Source organism: Protopterus annectens, chromosome 11.part0, assembly GCF_019279795.1.
Source record: "Protopterus annectens isolate FY-2018-M chromosome 11.part0, PAN1.0, whole genome shotgun sequence".
In the NCBI taxonomy this organism is placed as follows: domain Eukaryota; kingdom Metazoa; phylum Chordata; order Ceratodontiformes; family Protopteridae; genus Protopterus; species Protopterus annectens.
The window spans coordinates 155,460,109-155,483,714 of NC_056745.1; the positions used below are offsets into that span (position 1 = coordinate 155,460,109).

The window sequence follows — 23,606 nt, forward strand, 5'->3', positions numbered from 1 at the left end:
AGTGATCACTGAGGCTATCTGATAAGCAGCCTGTTATATATGACTGGGGGCTCTTACTGACTAGTATCCAATCCAGGGTAGTGTGCTTGCTGGAGTTTTTATTTATCCTAGTTGGAGACTGGACTAGTTGGGTGAAGCCATGAAGGTTTACATGATGGGTTGGATGGTTGCCAGAACAGGATTGCCAGTCAATATTGAAATCACCTAAAATGATAGTTTCTTGGGGGAGATGGTGGGTAGACCAGCTGAGGAGGTTTTCTAGTGGAGGGATGTGTTGGCCAGGTGGGAAGTAGCATCCAATTATGTTGATGGTTTTGTTTTGGTTTATTTTGATGTTGGTATATATTATTTCTTCATTGCCTATTTGTGGAGCTGATGATTTTAAGATTTGGATGTTTAGATGCTGTTTAAATATTATAGCTACACCACCTCCTTTTTTGTTTAGCCGGTCTACTCTTAGTATGCCGTAACCTGTAGGGAGTATTTGCTCACTGGTAATGTGAGGTTTTAGCCAGGTTTCTGTCAGGATGACTATATCTGGGGAGTACAAGTCTATGGTGGCATGGAGTTCATGGACTTTGTTGGATATACTTCTAATATTTAGGCTTAGTAGAAGGAAGTCACTTGGCTTTCTATTGGCTGTAATATGGTAACATTTAAGAGATTTGTAACCTGAAGAGGTTGCTACTAGCAAACAACTTTATATTTCAGTGTTTAACTTACAAATTCAGTGCCTGCTGTCCTTAAATAATAAATTGCCTATGTTACAGTAAAAAATAATATAAAAAAATTCTAAGCTACTAATATTGCAGGAGGGAATGGATGGTAGACAAACAACAGGCTCATAGTTACAAGGCATCTCATCCAAAGGAGGGCACACTCAGGACTGTAGCACCTCCCCCCTTTAAAGTACAACACAGTATCAGCAATCCATCTACATGGTGTGGGTGTATAACCCATAGCCTTCTGCATCAAAAGCAAGTATGCTACCTGTTGTGCTACTAACACTGCTTTCAAATTCTCTAGCACAAACAGTAATTACCATTTGCTAAACAAAACAGTTGCACATTAAAAACAGACTTAGCATGAGCAGCACTAAACTTTTCTTTCTTGAACCTCACAATTCCTTGAAAATCCATTGAAGCTCACAATTCCTTTAAAATGTACTGAAGCTCAAAATTCCTTGACAATGTACTAAAGCTCACAATTCCTTGAAAATGTACTGAAACTCACAATTCCTTGAAAATGCAATGAAACTCATAGTCTGATAGTTGGTGTAGAGGATTTAGGTTATTGTCCTCTGTAACGTCATATAAACTACATGGTTTGAGCGTGGTTAAATTAACTAAGCTATCAGCTCTAACTAGGGCATTTCACACACACACACATACACACACACACAAACACACACTCCATTCTCCACTAACCTACCCATTCAACACCATAACAAAAAGTCCAAATTTATGTTCATTTATTTAAAAACTGCACACTCTGTTCCAGTTTAAATGTGTGTACGTTGCACTAAAGACACACGTACAGATGCTACTAAGGAGAATGCATCTTTAAAGAAAAATGTAATGCATGCAGATTGTGTTCTTAAAGAAGAAATGAAAGTTTGTGGTAGCCCACCAGCCAGTAGGCCCTAGGCAACTGCCTAGTTCTCCTAATGCTGAATCTGACTCTGTGCATCTGTTAGCAATTATAGTCCAGGAATTAGAAAAACTATCAAATGCTTTTTTGTAATCTAAACATGCCATAATGATGTTCCTGTTCCTTTAAACGTGTATCCATTATGACTTTATTTAACAAAAGATGATCTTTTGATCCATATGAATATCTTTTATTTCTCTTCTGTCCCATGGCCATGATTTAAATTTGTATCTAAATGGCTGTACATTCTATCTGCATAAGTTTCTGTATGTAACGTATATGCTGTTCAGAGACAGGTTATTAATCGACAATTGTTAAGGTAAGTTATTACTCAACAGTTCTTAAGGTAAGTTATTAATCGACAGTTCTTAACGTGATCTGAAGATGCAAGTAGGAGTATGCTTTTCTCTATTGTTAGCCAGTCCATTGTCATTTCACAGTATACATATATGTAGTTTTTACACAAGGGTAAATCACAGTGTAGCAATGTCAGTACCTTTAACCAAAATTTAGGTATAACATCTGCACCCACTGTTTTCCACTTGCTAGCCTTTCTTAACTTTATCTTTATCTCATTAGCAGTTACTTCATTCCAATCCATATCTCTTACATCAAATAAGTTAGAGAGCCTGCACAGAAATTTTTAATATATTGTTTGAGACAGTGTAACTCAAATCCTGATCTGTTTTTATGCTGTGTTTTTGTTTTAACTCATTCACATTTCTAATATTTTTAGATCAATTTCATTTTCTGCAGTCTTCCAATAATGATACTTTTTTTAACTGCTTCATAATTGTTTCTAATCAGTGCTTCCATGGTGGCGTGTGCTTTCTTGGTAATACCTTGTCTATTATTAGTTCCGCTGCACAATAAAGTATTCTGCTAATTTCTGTTATATCATGTAGCTCTCTCTTTATAGCTCCAGTTACTTTTTTCAATTTGGCTTATTAATTTTTGACAATCCTTGTCTTATTCACTTGTGGCAGTCTCTGTCTCACATGTACATTATTATATGCATTCATTTCTATCAAATCCAGGAGGTCTTCTCCTAAATTATTTTTTTTTCCTAATTGAGAGTTTCTTTTATGGTTTGTATTTCCTGTTGTTTCTGGTTCTGTGTGGAAATATCTTGGCTTAGAAATGATTGTAGCATTTTGCTTTGTGAAACACCTTTATTGCTTTCAACACTTAACTGAATTAGCGAGCGATTTTCTTTACTGCTGCACTGCTGTGCTTACTCTGTCACTTCTTCAGTCTGTACCTGTGTTAATAAAGCACCATTCTGAAGTGACCTTTGCATCTGCGATTCCCATTCAAATCCTTCACAGCGTAACTGATCTATCACTTCATTCTCAGTTTCCTCCATCTCTCTTTCAAACTGCTTACTTGCCACTACATTAGACTTCTGTGCTACTATTCTATTTTTTTGTAACATTTGCCATGTCTGGGTGTCTTCTCCTATATGTATTTTCAAATAGTTTTGCTTTACACTTATTAGTTTACATTGATTTCTTTTCTGCATATAAACTGCACCATATTAAGTCTCAGTTCTTGTCTCAGGTCCATTTTTCTATCTCCTTAATGTTGCAAATACCTGTGAACTTTTTTCTTTCTCCCTTAATACTTAACTTTTTGCTTCCAACTCACTCAATGTTTTCTTGTCTTCATACTGTTTTCCTTTTATTTGCTCAGTTAATTATCTCAGATTGGCATCTATGTTTGCCATTTTTCTCTTTCAATTATTTTTCTCTTCTGCATCCCCTTGCACTTGCTATGTAACCCCTTTTTGGGAACTCTGAGTTAGTTGCATAGAAAGAACAAAACATAATTTCTCTTTTTGTTCAAAGTGTACATTCCTCTGATTGCAGGCATCTTGCCTGGCTGCTCTTTTTTTTTTTTACCTTTTTTTTTTGCCACAGTGCAGCCTCTTAGTCATCTGTTAGATTGGGGCCTAATGCAGCAGTAAGATCTCTTTCATTTTTGAAGGACATTGCACTGGTCTTTCTACCAGCCTTGGTTCTAATGCCACTGGGCACTTTTTTATTTTGGGATAAGTGCACTCAGCTCTTCCTTTTTTCTTATTTTTTTTTTTACCATAATATATATAACAGTCCTTACCTATGTGGGTTTTTCAGACATTAGCCATGATCCATGGTTCTCACCTCAGAATTTCTGTTCCCATTACCAGTGTCACCAGTATACACTCAAACTTTGAAAATTCCCTGACGGATATTAAAAACTGCAGAAAAGCAACTCTTAACATATTAAGAGTTGACATGAAATCCCTTTCCTGAAATCATGGCGTACAGCAACAGTGGTCCCACTCCACAAAGGTGGAGCCTCTATGGACCCTGGAAACTATCGCCCCATAAGCCTGACTAGCTTAGTCTGCAAGGCTATGGAGAGGATCATCATGGAGCTCATAAACAAAGACATTGGGGACCTACAGACACTAGATCCTACCCAGTTCAGCTTTGTCAAGGGCAGATCCTGCCTTTTGAACCTGGTTGACTTCTTTGAAACAGTCACCAAAGCCATAGATGAAGGGAAGGTAGTCCACACAGCCTATCTGGACCTTGCAAAGGCATTTGACACAATACCCCACTCGGGCATCATAGATAAGCTATCCAGCTTAAATATAAACCCCTATGTCACAAGATGGGTCGCAAACTGGCTCAAAGACAGAACCCACAGAGTGAGAGTTGCTGGAGCCATGTCAGACTCGAAACCGGTCACAAGTGGCGTCCCACAGGGTTCTGTCCTGGGACCACTCTTGTTCGGTATATACTTTTCTGAGGTACAGGCAAACGTGGGAGGACTATGGCTCACCAAGTTCGCAGACGACTGCAAATTGGGTGCCATAATCAACTCTCCAGCTGACACAAACATCCTTCAAAAAGGTCTCACAGAGACAGATAACTGGTGCCAGCGTCATGGTTTAAAGCTAAATGCCAAAAAATGTATAGTCATACCCTTTGGCAAAAACAATGTGCCCACAAATTACCACATAGGCGGAAACCCATTAAGTACAGAGAAAGTTATTAGGGACCTGGGGACCCAAGTTGATAGCAATCTCTCCTTTGAAAACCACATTGCCAAAGTGGTTAGAAAGACCTTCTACATAGCCCACCTCATGACGAAGGGTTTCACATCTAGATCAAGAGAGGTAATCGTGCCCCTTTATTCATCCCTCATCAGGCCCATCATAGATTACAATGCCCCTTTTGGGATGTACCTTACCCGACACCTGCAGCAATTAGAAAGACCTCAAAAGTATCTCACCAAGAGGATCAAGGGTCTCAAACAGATGCCATATGCTGCTCGGTTAAAAAAACTCCAGCTCTACTCAGTTGCATACCGCCTACTTCAAGGCGATCTATGCCTGACATACAAAGCTATGTCAAATCCAAAATTAATGGACATGCTCCACCTCAGTAAATCTAAATCCCTTAGAGCCACACGCTCAGGGGACTTGAACCTCAGCACAGAAATAAACAGAACTTGCTGGAGGGACAGGTTCATAACCCAGAGGCTCCCTTCGCTCTGGAATAGAATTTCAGTTCATGTGAGGCAGAGCACCTCACTGAATCTCTTCAAGAAGAATCTCGATAAGTGGATGGGGGATCATAGGTTTGTCCCAGGGATTACTCCTGTGTCACTATTAGACAGAGGCACAGTATACTCAAATCAAGGGGTGGCGTAAGCCATACAGAATCGGGCTAGGCTTATAATTGCCCCAGGGCAGATAGCCTAGTATGAACCTATGAACCTATGAACCTAATAGTTTCCCTTTTGTAAAGACAACTCCAAAGCAGAAGCGACATTATGGACAAATACCTTAAGGACCTTAAGGCCCCTTGTAATTTCATAGATCCTGGCACCTGAAAGGCAGCTGACTGTCACCATATCTTTATCTGGACTAGTGAGGATACAGTCAAAGTATCTGATTATAGAGTCATAGATCAGTAAAACATTTGTATTTGCAATGTGGTCTGGTGTACTGGATTTGAGATGATTTAAATCCAGGTGGCTGTTTGTTTTATGTGTGTCAGAAGGTGACATGCTGTTTCTAGGAGGCTTTGGTAAGTTTAATTTACTGTATCAGCCTAAGGCATTTTAGTTGTGTTGTGGAAGTATGTACTGCTCACAGTCTGTATTTTTGTTTTTTGGGGTTTTTTTGTGAGACTGAGACCCCCATATTAGTTAAATGCTTGCATACCTCACAAACAGAAACTCTTGTACTATATAAAATTCATTATCTGTGAGCATCAGGCAGTTGCTATGTTGCGTAACAAAACCAAGCAGGTGGCTTGCAACAAATGGAAAAACAAGCCGACTTTACATTTTATTCCAGGAACTTTGGGAATTTAAGTAAAAATTACCCAGACTTACTACATAAAGAAAAAGACTTAAGTTCTGATGCTTCAGATACACTGCTTAGTCCTGACAGTCTAGAACAAATGAAGTTTAACTTTAGTTGACACTGTGATGAAGGACAGTGCAGTGAGGTTAGGTAACAATTTTGTATAAGTTATGTCCGCACTGTAGAGCAACAATTGGTTGCTACAGGCTGCTTGGAGAACAAGAGGGGCATAGCACAGCTTATCATGCAAATGAGTCACTGTCTGTGCCACTAAGTAGCTGTAATTATAGTGCAAATAAGATTTGGGTGAGGTTGGGGGTATACAGAAGGTTTTTAATCAAAATACCAGTGGCTATACAGTGCACACTGCAATGTCACCGTACAATGTGCGGCATTGTACTAACATGCCTTATTTATATCAGATCCAGTTTCAAGTTGTGACAAAATGGATGGTTAGCTTGGTGTGTCCCTACTGCTAGCAAATAAGAGGCTTGCTGTGCTAAAATACCTTATTTTTACCAAACAATAGCAATACACCTGAATCTGGATTTAGTGGCAAGCAGCACCCAAAACTGGTCTGTAGTAGCAAACAACACCCAAAACTGGTCTGCAGTCCTTCTCCAGCCACCAAAAGGAATCAGTAAATTAATTCATATGCAAGAACTCACCAATTCAGCAACAGAAACAATGTACTCAGTATTAAGTAATACAAGCAAGCAAATGTCACTTAGCCTACAGTTCATGGCTTCAGAATAGTAACTAGATCTAGTTTCTGGTGGTCACAAAATATGCACGTATATCTATTTTTTATTATATCTTCCCTCAAAAAAAAAAAACGCTGCCCTAAGTATATGAACTATTTTCATTCTAAACCTACACATTAAGCACCGCACTAAAATGCATGCTATAAATGGATTTATTTGTGCAGGCAGAAAAGCAACTAATAGGATACAAACTGCTTAAGGTGAGGAAGGAACTACAGTTTGCATGTACACTGAAATGTTCTTTATAAAAGTCAGCTTGTGAAAACCGGTGCAGTCAGGTGTTTGTGAAGTTTAAGTAAAGAAACAGACTAACAGGGAAGAAAATCTTGTATAAGAGAATGTTCATACACTACCAAATAACAACTTTGGGATAGTACTGGGTCGTCTTGTTGTTCGATTTACAGAGAATGCAAGCATGGAATTGGCAGAACAAATGGTTGAATGGTTCACTGAATGTTTTCCTTTCTTCGCATCTGATTGCATAATTAGTTTATATAAATAGCAGAGATGTTATGGGCATGTTAGGGGCATGTATATTCCATATGGCAGATGCAGGGAGGAGCTTGCCTTCCTTCAAATATGATTGGTTTCCTTATTTTGTATTCCTTGGTTGGGAGCATCACTAAAAAACTAAAATAGCACTACAACCTGGGAAATTTGTTTATGACATGTACCATCTAAATGATTTAGTCTTGTATAGGTTATGATTTTGTACAAATCCTTTCACTACATATGTTCAAATCTTGATCACCATAAAATTCACAAACATAAATAAAGTGGAAAAACAGAAGGCTCCAGTTTTTAGAGAACATAACTCTTTCTAAGAATCTATGTTCTTTGCTATCTCCAAATCATAGCTTACTTTTTTGCCAGCTTGAAATTTTAGCATGTTAAAATGTTAAAAATGTTTTGCTATCTCTGTATATAAATAAAAAAATATTTTTATGTGTATGTTTTTATATTAATTGAGTTTAGAAAAAGCAGGTTGGTTGATTGCTTGATCGACGTCTGATTGAATGTGTTGTGGGCTTTTTTTTAAGAGTGTGTTCTCCTTGATGTATGGCTGATGGATAAGAGGGTATTTTGAGGTATGATGTCAGTTGATGAGAAGGTTTCACTGGTATGAAAATAAGTTTTATGAGCTACTCAAAAATGCATCAAATGTTCACAGTCAACAATCATTACTTGTGTTCATACAGAAATGCTAGTAAACACCATTTCTTATATAAGACAAATGAATGATTCAAGAACCAATGGCATGCATTCAACGACACTCCAAGTACAAACACTGCCTTTTCCACATTCATTGTTATATATACACTCAGATGCTGTTGCTTTGCATATACAGGCTGCAACTATATAATTAAAATGTTTTCCAAGTGGAAAGGTCTTCTGTGTTCAGCAATATTCATATTAAAACATCTCAGCTGTTTTGCACAATCTGATTTTATTTTTGTTTTTCAGCAAAAAAAGGAAAATCATGGCAAATTATGGTTACTTAATCCAGTGCAAACCTTATAATGTGACTATTTGTTCCATTTTCAATTATCTGCTTTCACTTAGTTTCCCGTAATGCATGAGCAGGGCAAGGAAAAAAATAAAAACACATCATTACTTCTAACAGAAAAAAACAAATCGAATTATTATAACAATTCTGAAACTAATTTATTTATGGGGAAAGTCTAACTTGGAACAAAGCCAATTTTCAGCAGAGGCCTCAGCAGAAGTGCTCTAGGTGGATGTCTTTGTGACATGGGAGGAAACTGGAGCACCTAGAGGTAATCCACACAAATGAAGGGAGGACATACAGACTCCCCACAGAAGGCACCCTAGCTGAGAATCAAACCAGAGAACCTCTTGCTATGAGGCGACTATGCTACCACTGCACTACTGAACTATCCAATGTTTTAGGTGGCAGCAAATAAGCAAAATGTAATTCACAAGGCATATATTTTAGTCTGCATATTCCATAAAAAATAATGGACTTTTATTTCACTATCAGTGTAAAACAAGAAAGACAGGAAGAAAAACTAGGTACATTTTATAAATAAATCTCATCTTTAAAGATTACAAATACAAGGTAGCTAGACACAAGGCTCCATAAAACATATTTATATATCTGCATGTCAAACAGAAGTTGGAAGGCAAAGAGATTCAGGTGCAGCCAAGGATTATTTTGAATACTCCTCTTATTTCAGCTTATGTAGAATCAACAGAGAGTGAAATCCTTATTAGATATTTGTATTTTGTCTAAAGAGCACTCTTGGTTATAATCACTTTTCTTACATTATTTCATTAAACATAAGTAGCTACAAGAGAGTAGCCTGAGCCATTAATATTAACTTCCAACCAGAAGGATTTAAACCCTGCATCCCAATTAAACAGGCTTGACCAAATATTGGAATAATAACACTATTCACTTCTATCTGTCTCCTTCAGTACATGTAGTCATGTCATGAAATATTAAATAACTGCTAAAAATATGTAAATCACATTCTTGAGATTAAAGCACACTTTCAACAAAAACTCAAACTAGAGAGTAAGTTTTTCAGTTTGCTTTGCAGGTCTTCTCTTCCCCCTTTGTAGCCACAATAAACATATTGCAACAAAGTTACTACTTTTTTCTTTTTCTGCCAGCTGTGACTTAATTCTTCTCAAATAACCAGACCGAAATGATTACAGCAGCATAACCGTGATGTAGAATTTTTCTAAAAAACAACTAGCCCCATGTTGTTGTAAAAATTAAGAAAAAATAAGTAAAAATAATTTACACGTCATGTTTCTCAAAGCATATATAAATACTTGTGATATATCCTTTCTGAAAAAAGTGACAACTATTTCAAAAATACACAATTGCTGGAACAAATCACAGTTCAAAAAATGATTTTTCTAAATAGTCGTCATTCAAACATTGTACATAGCTTAACAAACAACCTATTTCTGCCATTTTTAAGACTACCTGCATAGTTAAGACCTTTATGCTACTATCTGATATACTTTGCAATGGCTACTAGAGCCAAAAACTTGAAGAACCCATTATGTCATCCTTTTATATGTAGTGCCTACGGGGCATTACCCATTGTACAATGTTGTAATCGATTTACATCCCCTACCATCTCTACTTTACTTAAATCCTCACATTGCCTGTGTAACTATGTTTTCCTTTACTTTTTCTGTCATATGAACAATATTGTAGACTATAGCAGTCAAATTCAAGAGACTTCTAATTCTATTTGTGTATGCAAACTGCATCACTCAGATAACTAAAAATTGTATAAACATGCTTTTAACTTGCATTGCTTCCTACTTGAGGATACTGATGTATTCTGATCCAACTCCAAGCTTAGTTGTCTTTATACTATTCAGGAGCTGTACATAACTTAAAGCCTAGTTCCTTATATTTGTTTGCTGTATATAACTGCTGGAGCTTTTTTCCCCAGGACTCCACTGAAAATGGGTCTTTGCTCAGCTGAATTTTGCCAGCAAACAAATACCAATAAATGAATAAATGATTGTCTAATATAATCACTAATTTGTAATTTAAACAATTTTACTGTATAATGAAACACATATACTGATTGCAGCATATATGACAAAATTAGCGTAGCATAACACACGTGACTGTATCTCAAATCTGACATCATGCTCAGCAGTTCTATAATAATTGGTTTCTTGCGTGTATGAGCCAAAATGAATATGTGCTATTCATTGCAGTCCTTTGCTTTTGTTGGCAGTGTTCATCCACTTCTACAGATTTATTAATTATTATTTATTACAGCAGCTCCCTAAGTTAAGATAAGTTTACATCTGCTCCTACTCAGTTCTGCTCTCTGGAGGCTATCAAGTCAATCCTGGCAACAAACTCACAAAGAGCACAACAGTCATCTGATTCTTTTTCATTCTTAGCCCAGTCATGTAAATTGTTTCCCCGTGTTTTAGTCTGAACCTGCTTTAATAGCTAGAGTACAATCTCTGTCTACAATTTTTTACCTAAATTCCTTTTTTCTTCCACATTATAGATCACATGTAAAATGGACAGTGTGGTGATAAACACAACAGCAAAAGAACAAGTGCTCGTGAAACCTCTGTTTTAGTACTGTCATACAAAATAATGTGTTTATCAACATTATATAAATTCTTGTGCATCAATGAAAGCACATGGGCATGAAAACAGCTTCAAGGTGTCTATGGTAACAAGCCTCCTGAGCTTTACTCTGAATGCCCTACATCTCCTCAGTGCCCTTGAAAATGAACAATCTTGTTATATGCAATTATTCACACTCAACTTTCAGCACTTAATAGACTATGGTTTCAGTATAAGACTAGAGGAAAACAACCACAATGAGTTTCATTTAAAGCTCAGAGACCTGTGTTCAGACAACTGTGTCATGCAGATGTACTGTAATAGCCACGTCCGGAGTAATACTCTAAAAACAGTATAAGGAGACAATGTATTTAACTGAAAATACAGCTTCCCTGTATATTTATCAGAAGATTAAGTCTAATCCAACAGGTTGAGTACAATTTATGGCCAAACAGAGACGTATATCTATTGGTATATGCTGTGGTCCAAATGGATGGTGTTAAACACAGGCTGCACATAAATCAGTTGTGTTTTTATTCTGTAAACAGACTATATGCACACCCATTTAGGGAACTGCAGCTACACAGATAACCAGCAGAATGTACAAAACTAGCCGTTTTTGATCTAAGCTCCAGTCACTGTGTGAGTAACAGATAACAGCTCACGTTTTTGGAGTATATAATTCAAGACATAGTCTGCGTGACTGTAATGCATTACTTCCCATTTTAATAATGTTAGACCCCCCCCCCTACTACTGCACAAACACTAAAATAGGAACAAAACTACCCAAACCCAATGTAATCTGTAACCTCTTGATACCATGGTTTTCATTTGGCTGCTATGAAAGCAAAAACAAAAAATGAACTTGAAAATGAATGTGGGCCCTCAAACCTTGGTTGAATGCGAATTGCAAATCTATCACCTGCCAATACCCAGTATTGCATGCCCAGAACTCAAACAAAGCGAAAATATCACAATAATTCAGCACAAGTGTAGTTCAAAATAATAAGCAGCACCATTAGGTGCAACAAAGCTTTAATTCATCCATAGTAACGTAAAAAAGACATATTGAGAATCACTGCTGCAGTGGCCTCTATTACTGTATCAACAACAATTCAAAGTTTGAGGGCTTTTCAACATTCTCTGCAGTTGTGTGATCTATAACCTATCGTGTCATACAAATGCCTACTTTACTGTAGAACAAAGCACTTGCTCTTATCCATTCTATGTGAAAGCATTTGACAGCTGGTCATGTCAAGGGGTGAGGAAACTGCCAGTCGATACAAGGCTTTAGTATTATTATTTATGTGTGTGTGTAAGGTACTGATATTCTCTGTCATGATATAATATTATTCTTCTCTGTTGTATTCATACAATAGCACACAATAGGAGCAGTGTTGGTGATATACTACAGGGTAGTAACACTTGAATCATCCATGCAAATTTTGTGTGTAGAGCGGGTTGGGATTTGTAAGTCTCTTGGCTAGGTTTGCCTGTTTGGGTCAGTAAAGAATTGACTATGGTTTTCTCATTCAAGAATCACAATGAGAGGGACATTTGCACAATAAAAGTAAAATAGAAAGCCCTGTTTTCTACACACATGAATCAGAGACAATCAGAGCATCACCGAAAATACAACAGAAGAAAAAATATTCATGACACAATAAGACTACTTGGCTAACAGAGTCTTTCTCGTCTGTTACTTTTTTGGTGTTCGAAAAGCTTCAGGTGCTTGTTATAGCTGTCTTAATTATTTTCATCTCATCGCTCTGAAGCACTGTTCTCTGCCTGTCCAGTGTATTTTTGTATTCCCTTTGTCATTACTAATAACTACTGTTCCATGCATTTCTTCTGTGATATCAGAGTACCCAAAAGGGGTCACGTCTTTTCAGAAGACCTGGTCCTTCAGTGGGTTCAGCTATTGTCAGAGTAAAAGGAGGCAAGAGTTCAGCAACAGGTGGAAGTAATCTATAACTGGTATGAACTTCTTCTAGATTCTAATCCCCAAACTACTTCTTCTTGTCTAATATGCAGTGCATACAAATGTAGGGATGATAGCTGCCTCCAAAAGCTTAATCAACACATTTAGCATGCAGGAGTAGCCTTCTGGTCTGTGGCAGAAGATGATGTTGTGATGGACATGTTATTTGCTCTCACTGAGATAGGACAGGTGACATTCATATCAGCAGTGCTACAACTCCTAGCTGTATTCTCAGGTGTTGAATCTGATGCTTGATCCCTAGTCACCTGCATCATAGTCAATGTCATAGACTTTATGTCAGATCTGCTGGTTAACGCTTTGCTATGTCTGATGACAAAGCTTCCTTAGAAAGTCTGTTCCAAGCAAATATTACCCTGTAGGTGGAAACTATATACTCTTCCTACACAGTAAATCTCAAACAATCAGTACCTTGATTGCATTTTAAATGTTCCCTTACAAACTTCATGTGTGTGTGTGTGTGTGTGTGTGTGTGTGTGTGTGTGTGTGTGTGTGTGTGTGTGTTTGCATGTGTGTGTGCATATGCATATGTATGTTTATGTCTGTGTGTGTGTATAAATAAACTTTGTCATACATATACTCTCCTTGTAATTAAGTCCTCTCTAGTATCACTCTCTGAAGTCAGACTGAGAAGTATATCAAAGAAAGTTTGTAGCTCAGCCTGGCTCACCAAATACCATAAATCATTTTCACCACTGCCACTGCAATTACTATCCACCAGGTGAATTTTCTACTAACCTGCCATTAAGGTAAAATAAGGCAGCTACATTTGTAATTTCTTCTCTGACTTGTACCCATGAGCTGTTTGCATGTGACAGTCATTAATTCTGGGGTTTTATTTCCATTTTGGAACCCTCATAAGGTTAAATTGATATAGATTGTTTAGAATTTGTAACATTATGGTCTACAGAACACAGTCTATTTTCTATTAGCCCAAAAATGCCAAGTCTTCTATAAAGAAGTGATTCTTTGCATTTGTTATCTGTCACTGAACCTGTTCCGGATTACAAATTAGACATAAATTCATAAAACAATGTGCAAGTTACCTCCTTACTTACTCCACCAAAGGAAATTGGATCCTGGTCTCAGCATAATATTAACTGACCAAATGACACCTAACACTGTATGAAGATAAAGATCATAGGTCCTGTATAAGGTTAGGCAAATTATCTTAGTTATGAAGGACAACAGGAAACTGTGCATAATCTGTACAATTACAGTGAAATGCAATTAAATATCAAAAATTCTTAATGCAATATCTGGCATCATTTTAGTAACAATGATAGATTTCCAAGTATACAGCTTATTATATTAATAACAGTGACAGATCAAGTGCAAAATAGCTGAACAGACTCACCTCTCCGTGTTACACTGAGCAGGTCACTGTTGTATTCATAGACAGGTAATACTTTCATTTTCAATGCCTTTTGGAAGACAAATCTTTTCTTTGCAGAGAACCTTTGATCTTAAGTTGCCAATGGTGCTGTATGAGCAGACTGTACAGACAGATGCATCCAGTTTTTCGACAAATCTGTTTAGCGTACTTTTGGATAATGCAATGAAAAGGAAAAGGGACGTAGAAAAGTGGTTTGACTATACAATCACTGTAAGGTGGAAGTGCATTCTTTTTGTCATGTTTGGACACTGTACAATGTGAAAATATAACCACTCTTTGAAACAGGGCATAGCAGCAAATAGCTCTTTTATGGCAACTACTTCCTAAGCAGATAGTATATTTCGTCTCCTTATTTCATTCAGCTGCAGTTACATTCGATTGAACCAGTGCATGTCTTTCAACATAGTGTATATAAAGTACCTAAATGGCAGGGGGACTTCAATCTCCTCAAAAATAATATAAAGAAGGAGGCGCAGTCTTGGCTTATGGATAAAGATGGATTCACAGTAACAAGATCGCCCATCCAGAAAAACATGACTGATATACCATAAAAATAAGGAGAAGGATTTTGAATGCAATGATATGAAAATAAAAACCCGATGCAAAAATACTTAGTGTGGTAAAACCTGATTATGTTGGTGCTTTGTGCTATCTATGAAATCTGGGCTGCAAGTAAAATTATGCATAAGTTTCAAAATTCCATATCAGTTACCAAGTCTTTGATGTCTACTTTCAAGAAGCAGTACAGTGGCTTTTAAACCCTTAAAACCTCTAAAAATGAAAGATTTCAAATTACAAAAGATTCACAATTTTCTCTACTTTTTCCACCATACAAGTATTTAAAAGAAGAAAAAAATAATGTATGATGAAAGTAAGTCTGAATGAAGGTGGCATGCACCTTATGATATTAAATACGTTTTGAAGTTGAATAAGTTTTAAGACATTTGAAGTGGTGGTCTTTTTTAATTTCTTGCCAGAAAAATCACAGATTTAGGAAGAGTGTTTACATTTTTTCCTGTTAAAGAGATTTGGTTCTGTGGCCTGTGTTTTGACTGCTACCAAAGTCAGACAGAACAGACATAATCTGTCTAGGAAGTTTCCATGGTAACCACTGTCCCAGGAGATTCCAAGGGCTTCCACAGTGAGGCGCTCTTGTAGGAGATAAAGGACACACACAAAGGGGAGACAGTCAAATGGATTCTGAACTGACACAATGAATCTGAATGCAATAATTCATCAGTGAGGTACAATTATTACCAGACTCATTGCATATATAGTAGAGGAAAAAAATCCAAGTGCAGCTCAATTTCCAACGTGGATTGCAACAAAAAGAATTAAATAATTAACAAAACTTGCCATTGCTGTGATCTAGATGACAGTCAGACAAAAATATGAAGGTAAGCTGTAAGGATGTAAACATACACTGAAAATTAATTGTGCAAAATATATTCAGAGCAGCAATATTTTAAAAAAGATATTAATGACATAAGCTGTCATGGGTGCCCCTGTTGTAAAGTACATTGATATGCAAGCTGAATTAAAGAGAAAGTGCTTGGGTTTTGTATGCATTGGTTTTGTGACACTGGAATATACGACCAATTATTCATACATACATACATACATACATGTGATGTATGTTAGCAGCATTTTTCATAACTGCTATCTATGACAATTTGAAAAACAAATTGCATGTAATATACAGAAGGTGTTGAAGTTACATCACACGTTACCTAATTTAAAGCATTCCATATGTCAGCATTCAAAAACAGTATACTGGAATTCCAAATGAGAAGCATAACACATACAGAAGAAAGATGTTGGAGTTGGGGGGGTTGAAGTGGGGGCACCCAACAGCCCTGGTTAACTTTGTTTTGAAAGCAAGCTGCAGTTCATGTGCAACTGGCTATTAAAGACTGTTTCACTACTTAGATTAGGCCTTCTGCTATCCTGCATGTCTGAGAGTATAATGACTTCCAGTTCATTTTGTGTTTTTTTTTTTTTTTTTATCAGTTCATGCCTTTACTGGCATCTTGCAGCATTCACATCACAGAGCAAAAAAAGTGCAACTCTTTCATAAAAAAGATGGACATGAATGTGACAGGTGGAGGCACTAAAGGTGATATAATCTGATCTCTATAGAGAAATCAAAACGGGATCCATTATTCTAATCTCACAAATATGGTTCCTCCTTTTCAAATGGATGTGAACTACTAACTGCTTGTAATAAGCATTTCACACTTATGCAGTTGCCAGCTAGAAACACAAACCATAGAATGAAACGAACTTACAGTACATCAGCGAACGCCTGTGTTTTCTTTTCCCCCTTCCACACTTGCTTGTATAAAGGCTATAGACTTTTCACACTTGTTTTCACACTTCAGTTAACATACTCTTGTTCAAGGAGTTATGCTTCACTGGAGAATTAAGTTTATCCTTTGAGTTCAAATCTTCCTCGTTCTCCTGCAGACAAAGTCGGCTGTTACTTCTTTCAAGGTCACACAAGGAAGGTCGCTGCTGACCACAAGTGACATGTGTATATTCATTTTGGTCCCCGTGTTCAGTCTCCCGGTGATAGAAGTAGTTGAAGTTGGATACGATGACGGGTACAGGTAGAGCGATGGTCAGTACCCCAGCAATAGCACATAGCGAACCTACAATCTTACCTCCGATGGTTGCTGGATACATATCTCCGTAGCCAACTGTGGTCATAGACACCACTGCCCACCAGAAGGCATCAGGGATGCTGGTGAACACCGAGTTCGGGTCATCAGTCTCTGCAAAGTAGACTGCACTGGAAAATAGGATGACACCAATAAACAAGAAGAAAATAAGAAGACCTAGCTCTCGCATGCTTGCCTGCAAGGTCTTTCCTAAAATTTGAAGACCCTTGGAGTGGCGAGACAGTTTGAAGATGCGGAACACTCTCACTAGACGAATCACTCTCAAGATAGCCAAAGACATGGCTTGTTGTCCGTTCTCTTGTTGCTCAGCTAACTCCATGCCCAGAGTGATAAAGTAGGGAATAATAGCAACAATATCAATAATGTTCATGATGTTCTTAAAGAAGGCTGCCTTACTGGGGCAGGCAAAGAATCGAACCGCAAGTTCAAATGTGAACCAGACTATGCACAGGGTTTCCACAATGAAAAATGGGTCTGTAAAAGGGCTGGACTGCATCAGGTCTGGTGAGGTACCATTGGTGACAGAGAGATCTCCCGACACTCTACTTTCCTCCCGGAATTCTGGTAAAGTTTCTAGACAGAATATAACAATAGATATAAGAATCACAATAACTGACACCAGTGCAATGCAGCGAGCTGGACCAGAGCTTTCTGGATATTCAAAGAGGAGCCAAAGCTGGCGTTGGAACTCTTTCTCTGGTAGCGGCTTCTCTTCTTCTTTAATGAACCCCTCATCTTCCCGGAACCGCTCCAAAGCCTCGTCTCCAAGCTCGTAGAACTTGATCTCCTCCGTAAAGATGTCCAAAGGAACGCTGGCTGGTCGCCGAAGCTTCCCTCCAGACTGGTAATAATAAAGTATTGCATCAAAGCTGGGACGGTTCCGATCGAAAAAGTACTCATTTCTTAAAGGATCGAAGTAGCGCACCCTCCTACGGGGGTCCCCCAAAAGTGTATGTGGAAACTGTGCCAAGGTTCGCAGCTGCGTCTCAAAGCGCAGGCCGGAGATGTTGATGGCCACCCGTTCACAGCACTCCTCGTCGGTCACCTCGCCCAGGCACGGCTCTTCATAGCCACCACCATCGTCTGCTGAGGCTGTCAGTGGATTGAGTGCTACTGTCTCTGCAGCCTGGTCTGCCTGTACCATCGTCATTGTTGCTCATGCAACAGCCTGAGCGCACTGCTATTTCACTAGCCCCTAGAAGACAGACGGGGCTGGCGTTAGCCAGCACTAGCCCAGCGCCGGGCTCCGCTGCGCAGCGCTCTTTGCACTTGCAGTAGCATTCCTAATGGTCATATTTTCCAGCCGGGGATCACCTTCTGAACTGCTTTGACCTATCGATCTCTTTATGCCTTCTTTCTTCCTGTAATTAACGCAGTGTGCATGATCGCTTTCTTTTCTTTGTACTGACTGTCACACTCCCAGCTTTTTAAGCATCGAACTGCCCTCCTCTGGTTCATGAGCTTTGACGTGAGATGAGTCCTGCCTTCCAGCCACCACAGGTTACTCCCCGACTTTTACTCGGTCACACACACACACACACACACACACACACACACAGCTGATATTGTAGGCGTTGGTAAGTACAGATTTAAGGCTGGAGTACTTACACCACAAAGGTGCCCGAGGTGAGCAAGGATTTTATGGAGAAGACACAAAAAGCCTTTTGTTTTGCATTCCGTCTTAGTTCTCCTCGATTTGTAATTTTTTTTTCACTCAAAATATGAGAGCTATACCGGTTTTCTGTGCATTGCATTTTTTGCTATGGAAACCATCTTGTCACTTGGGCAATTATGTGATACGAATTCTTCCTGAAGGTGACTACAGACCTCTGTAGAAATGCACAAATCCCTGCAGATCTGACACACCTGGCTTGTGTCATCCACACGATACTTGTTTTCTGCTATATCGAAGGGGGGGGGGGGGGGGTCATCAAGCATTGTTTCCCCCAACAAAAGAAAAACAACTCATATCAAGAACATGACCCTGCAGTATTATACTCTTAGTCTTCTTCGCACCCTACGTTTATAAATTCCAAAAGGATGTCTTTATTTCATGAGGCAGGTAACGTTACATTCTTCATTTGCTACTACCCAGTCTGGAAATATACATGACTGGAATACTGATTTTTATAGAAAGAGTATTACCTTCAAAATTACTACAGCTTCAGGTGTACCTTTCATAAAATCGAAAAAAACGAGATTGTGTTTTGAGATAACTGACACATACGATGTTATGTGCTCCCTGCCTACAATCAAATGTATGGAGGCTGTATTAATACTCCTTTGGTGCTGTTCCTGAGGAGAAAAAAAGAGGTGAAGCATTTTTTTTCGGATGTTTAGCTACCTAACGACATGCACACCGGTCGGAAAAATAAATAAATAAATACAAAATAAATAAATAAGTAAAAGCAAACCACGGAGCACCAGCTAATCTGTCTCCCACATTCCTCATGTGGCAACATCCGTGTCACATAAAGATGCTTCGTTGTCACTTTCTGAAAGTATGGTTCCCATGACTGAGAAGTCATTGCTGCCAAACCTGCTTTCAGTAACATATAGTTTATGATAGACTGATTTAACAATAATTAGTTCATGATAGACTGATTGAACAGTAATTAATTTAACACTAAATTCTGCAAATTCTAACACACACAAAATGAAGAAACTTACATTTTGATAATTTCTTTATTTAACTACTGGTATAAGATAACATTAGAATATTTGCATTCCTCATTATTTGACAGTTTCATAAGTAAGGATTAGACACAGAACTATGCAAAACACACACACACACACACACACACACACACTTCTTGCTGCAGCAGCTGTATCATAGAATCATAGGAAGTCACTAGGCTATCGGACCCTAGCCAAGAAATTAGCCCATGTTCCAACAAGTCAGCACCCTATGTCACTGTCCAGCAGGGACACAGGTGGAATCCCAGGGGTGTATTTTCTGTGAATGTGAAAAAAATGTGCCTGTGCTGAAAATTACCTAGGCAGGAGATGCTATAAATCAGGAAACAATGTGAGAGCTGCTTAGCTCCTTTGTGTGTGTCTATTGAATCTGACACTCTTATCAAAGAACTGTCCCAAGCCCACAGGCTATAGTCTTACCTAAAGCCTTTATATAAGCGAATCATTGCTACTTAATGTGCCGTTCTTAACAAGAAGTTGTTAATATTCATAAACTGTCATCATATATGCAATCATTGCTACTCTCTGTCATCTAATTTTTACTGCCAAGTTACACAAACAAATCATGCCTATGCATTTTGGACATCATGAGATGATCCGTATGTGGGGGTGCATATCAGTAACAGATCTGTAGTTTTTTAGGAAGTGATCCTATTTTTATTGGTCCTGTGGTCATTCTTATGAATTTTAGATCTAGTTAATAAACAAATCTTAGACAAGAAAGCAGTTTTCATCAGTAACAAGTGACCATAGGGAACAATAAAAGTACATTTTCTTTCTGATCTTTATTTTTAAGTTTCCTCTCACTGTTATTGTAAGATGTTATCAGGAAATGCCTGGGACAATACAGCAGGAAGTTCATCAGTAGTGAGTGGCAGGCAGCATCAGCAACTGCCAGTATTGTGATTGTTTGTGTTTCATATGTTACTATGGGTATCCCATTAAAATGTAGTGCTGGACTTCTGAGATATAAGTAGTAAGGCTATTGTCTGCAGATGTCGAGGCAAGTTAGAGAGTTAAGAGTTAAGCTAGGGAGTTACTCTTTAAACATGGTTCATTCAAAAAAGTGCTAATAGTCCCTGCCCATGATCGTACATGCCTTTCAGGCATGCACATTTTAAATGTGCAAGAAAATCCATTATCTTTTGTACTTCTGATAAAAGTATGGCCATAAAGTTAAATCCAAAATTTAACCAAACAGCAATGTATATTGCAAATATGAGTAAAATTTCTTCTACAAAAAAGACTTCTCTTTGTATGTTAAGACTAAATCCTCTAGATGGTGTAAGAAACCACTACTGTGAGAACTGTTAAGTACACAGCCAGGGATAAACAATTGCAAAGTAATTATTTTAAGTCTTTTTGCCTCTGTGCCTGAAAGTGAACAGTCCCCACCTGTTCTATTTGGCCCAGTCTTTCTTTCTTAATGCAGTCATTATGGTATCCCATATAAATGAATAGTGGGCGAGGCACCTGACTTTACAACACATATTATGTATTTATTTATTGACATTTATTTATTTATTGACATTTGTTAACCGGGTTTGTCCAACTGGGCTTGTGGCCCATTTTCAGTGGAGACCCGAGGAGAAAAGCTCCAGTAATACATTTTAAAACAAGCACAATTTTAAACAATTATTAATCCTTTTTGTGTCAATCAGAGCAGGAGGTGAGAGATAACCAGTAGAAGAGCCATCATCTTAGTAATCATGGGGGTATAATTTTGCAAACAGGCCCAAGTCTCTGCCTCTCTTTATAACCCTTGCCTATGAGCCACAAAAGTAAAGCACTGACTCCTATTCCATAGTACCTGTCTCCTTCAATGTGTATACTGATTCAGCTACAGTGCACACACAGCGGTTTTGGTATGATCAAGTGCACACTGTGACCCTGCAGCTACTGAATTATTCGATGTCAGTGCAGCAGCGGACAAAACACAACCCTCTTCCCTGAAGACAATCATATATCTTTTTTTGGTAGGACCTCCAGTATCTGGGATGCTAGTCAAACCTTGGACGGCTGTGTCCTAGTCAGAGTCATTTTCCTCTAAATCATGGAGTCATCTGAGTTGTTTATTAACTTAGAAATTACTAAAACTCAAGAAAAATTCATAGATGGCTTGCGTAGAGCAAGGCATATTGTCCTATGCATAACTAAGATAGCAGATTGTGATTCATGGATATACTGTCTCCTGAATCACAATTTCAGGCATAAGCCCCCCCCCCCCATGCTAACAAAATTAGTTAACTGAGAGCTATACAGATTACTTCCCTACTTACACTATACATGATTCTTGAGTTACAGCTGATGTGAGTAGAGCAATGCAACTACTTTGTGCCTCTTACACACACACACACACACACACACACACACACACACACACACACACACACACACACACCTATGAATAGTTTGGAGGACTGACGCTTCATATTTGGCATGCCTTTGGAATGTGGAAGGCAACTTGATGACCCAGTAACAAGGACATCATTTGTTTATTCTGGCTGCTGCTGATGAAATGACAGAAGAAAAGGGGGAGGGGGTTAGTGCTGTTGATGACATGACAGCAGAGAAGATGGAGAGGGTCAGTGCTTTGACATTTTTATTCTAGTGCTGCTGAGAGCATCACAAAGGGGGATGGAAAGGGCTATGCTACACTTCTTCCATCTTCAGTCAAAATACCACTGGAGCTACAGAGAATGTGCATAACAAGTAATCTGCAACTGGAGCTTACAATGTGCATAACAAGTAATCTGCAACTGGAGTTTAGAATGTGCATAACAAGTAATCTGCAACTGGATCTTAGAATGTGCATAACAAGTAATCTGCAACTGGAGCTTATAATGTGCACAACAAGTAATCTGCAACTGGAGCTTAGAATGTGCATAACAAGTAATCTGCAACTGGAGTTTAGAATGTGCATAACAAGTAATCTGCAACTGGATCTTAGAATGTGCATAACAAGTAATCTGCAACTGGAGCTTATAATGTGCACAACAAGTAATCTGCAACTGGAGCTTAGAATGTGCATAACAAGTAATCTGCAACTGGAGCTTAGTATTGTGGGAAGAAAGGAGGGAATATTATTTGTTAAAAACAGCCATGAATGGAGAAAGACATTTGGGATAATAGGATGTATACATTATCATGCATACGGCAAGTGATCATAGACTGTAATTGCAATAGTGCAGTCAAGGTCATTACAATGTATCTTAAAACTGTGCCACCTGAAGGAAATGCTTTTCACAATGTTCTAAGTCGCATGGTCTTTGCAGGATCTCCTCTGCAGAACACTGCCGTCACAACAGTAAAAAGGGATTCTTAGTGAATCTGAGTGCAAGTTTCTTATTAAATCATTTTCTGCAGTTCACTTACTAAAGCAGGCATAAACAACACCTACTTGTGCCATAATACATAGCATATAAGAGTCATAACTCCATATTTGTTTTTGTTTATAGTAGTTCATAGAATTAGAATTGAGAAGTGTGATACAATATCTCCTGATACAGATTACATACTTTGGACTTTCATAACAATTTATAATGGCAAGGAACAAAAACACTTGGGCAAACATGATCAGTTACCACAATATGGCAAATTCATTAATAAACTGGAATGTACCCAACTTATGAAAATAAATGAAATCTATAACAAATTACTATATGAACATTGTGTTCTACAGAATGTCTTCTCAGTAAGTCTTGCATTCCATTTGATCAAGGACTGTTTTCAGCTCAAGTGATGACTTGAAAGCAATTGCGTTGAATCAATCAGTTTTCACAGGAAATGCAGTCATATAGGGAAGGAGCCTAAATGTCCCCACTTGTGAGTTTAAGCTTTCATTTTAATGACATCTGTCACAAATGTCCACTTTTCAGTTTCAGGAACATACTACTAATTGCATAAAACAAATGCTGGAGTTGTAAAGAGAATTATTATATGAATAAAGTACCTTGATCAAATAAAAAATAG

General features: G+C 38.1%; 1 protein-coding gene across 1 annotated transcript in view; it reads right to left on the reverse strand.

Annotated features, from left to right (window-relative positions):
• The window catches only part of LOC122815229 (potassium voltage-gated channel subfamily A member 2-like), a 420,329-nt gene extending 401,510 nt beyond the window's left edge, over positions 1–18,819 (reverse strand). Inside the window, exon 1 of the mRNA XM_044087555.1 lies at positions 16,545–18,819. Within this exon, the coding sequence (XP_043943490.1) occupies positions 16,627–18,087 (1,461 nt within the window). The 5' untranslated portion in view covers positions 18,088–18,819 and the 3' untranslated portion in view covers positions 16,545–16,626. The remainder of the gene's footprint in view (positions 1–16,544) is intronic.
• Positions 18,820–23,606: the final 4,787 nt, after the last annotated feature.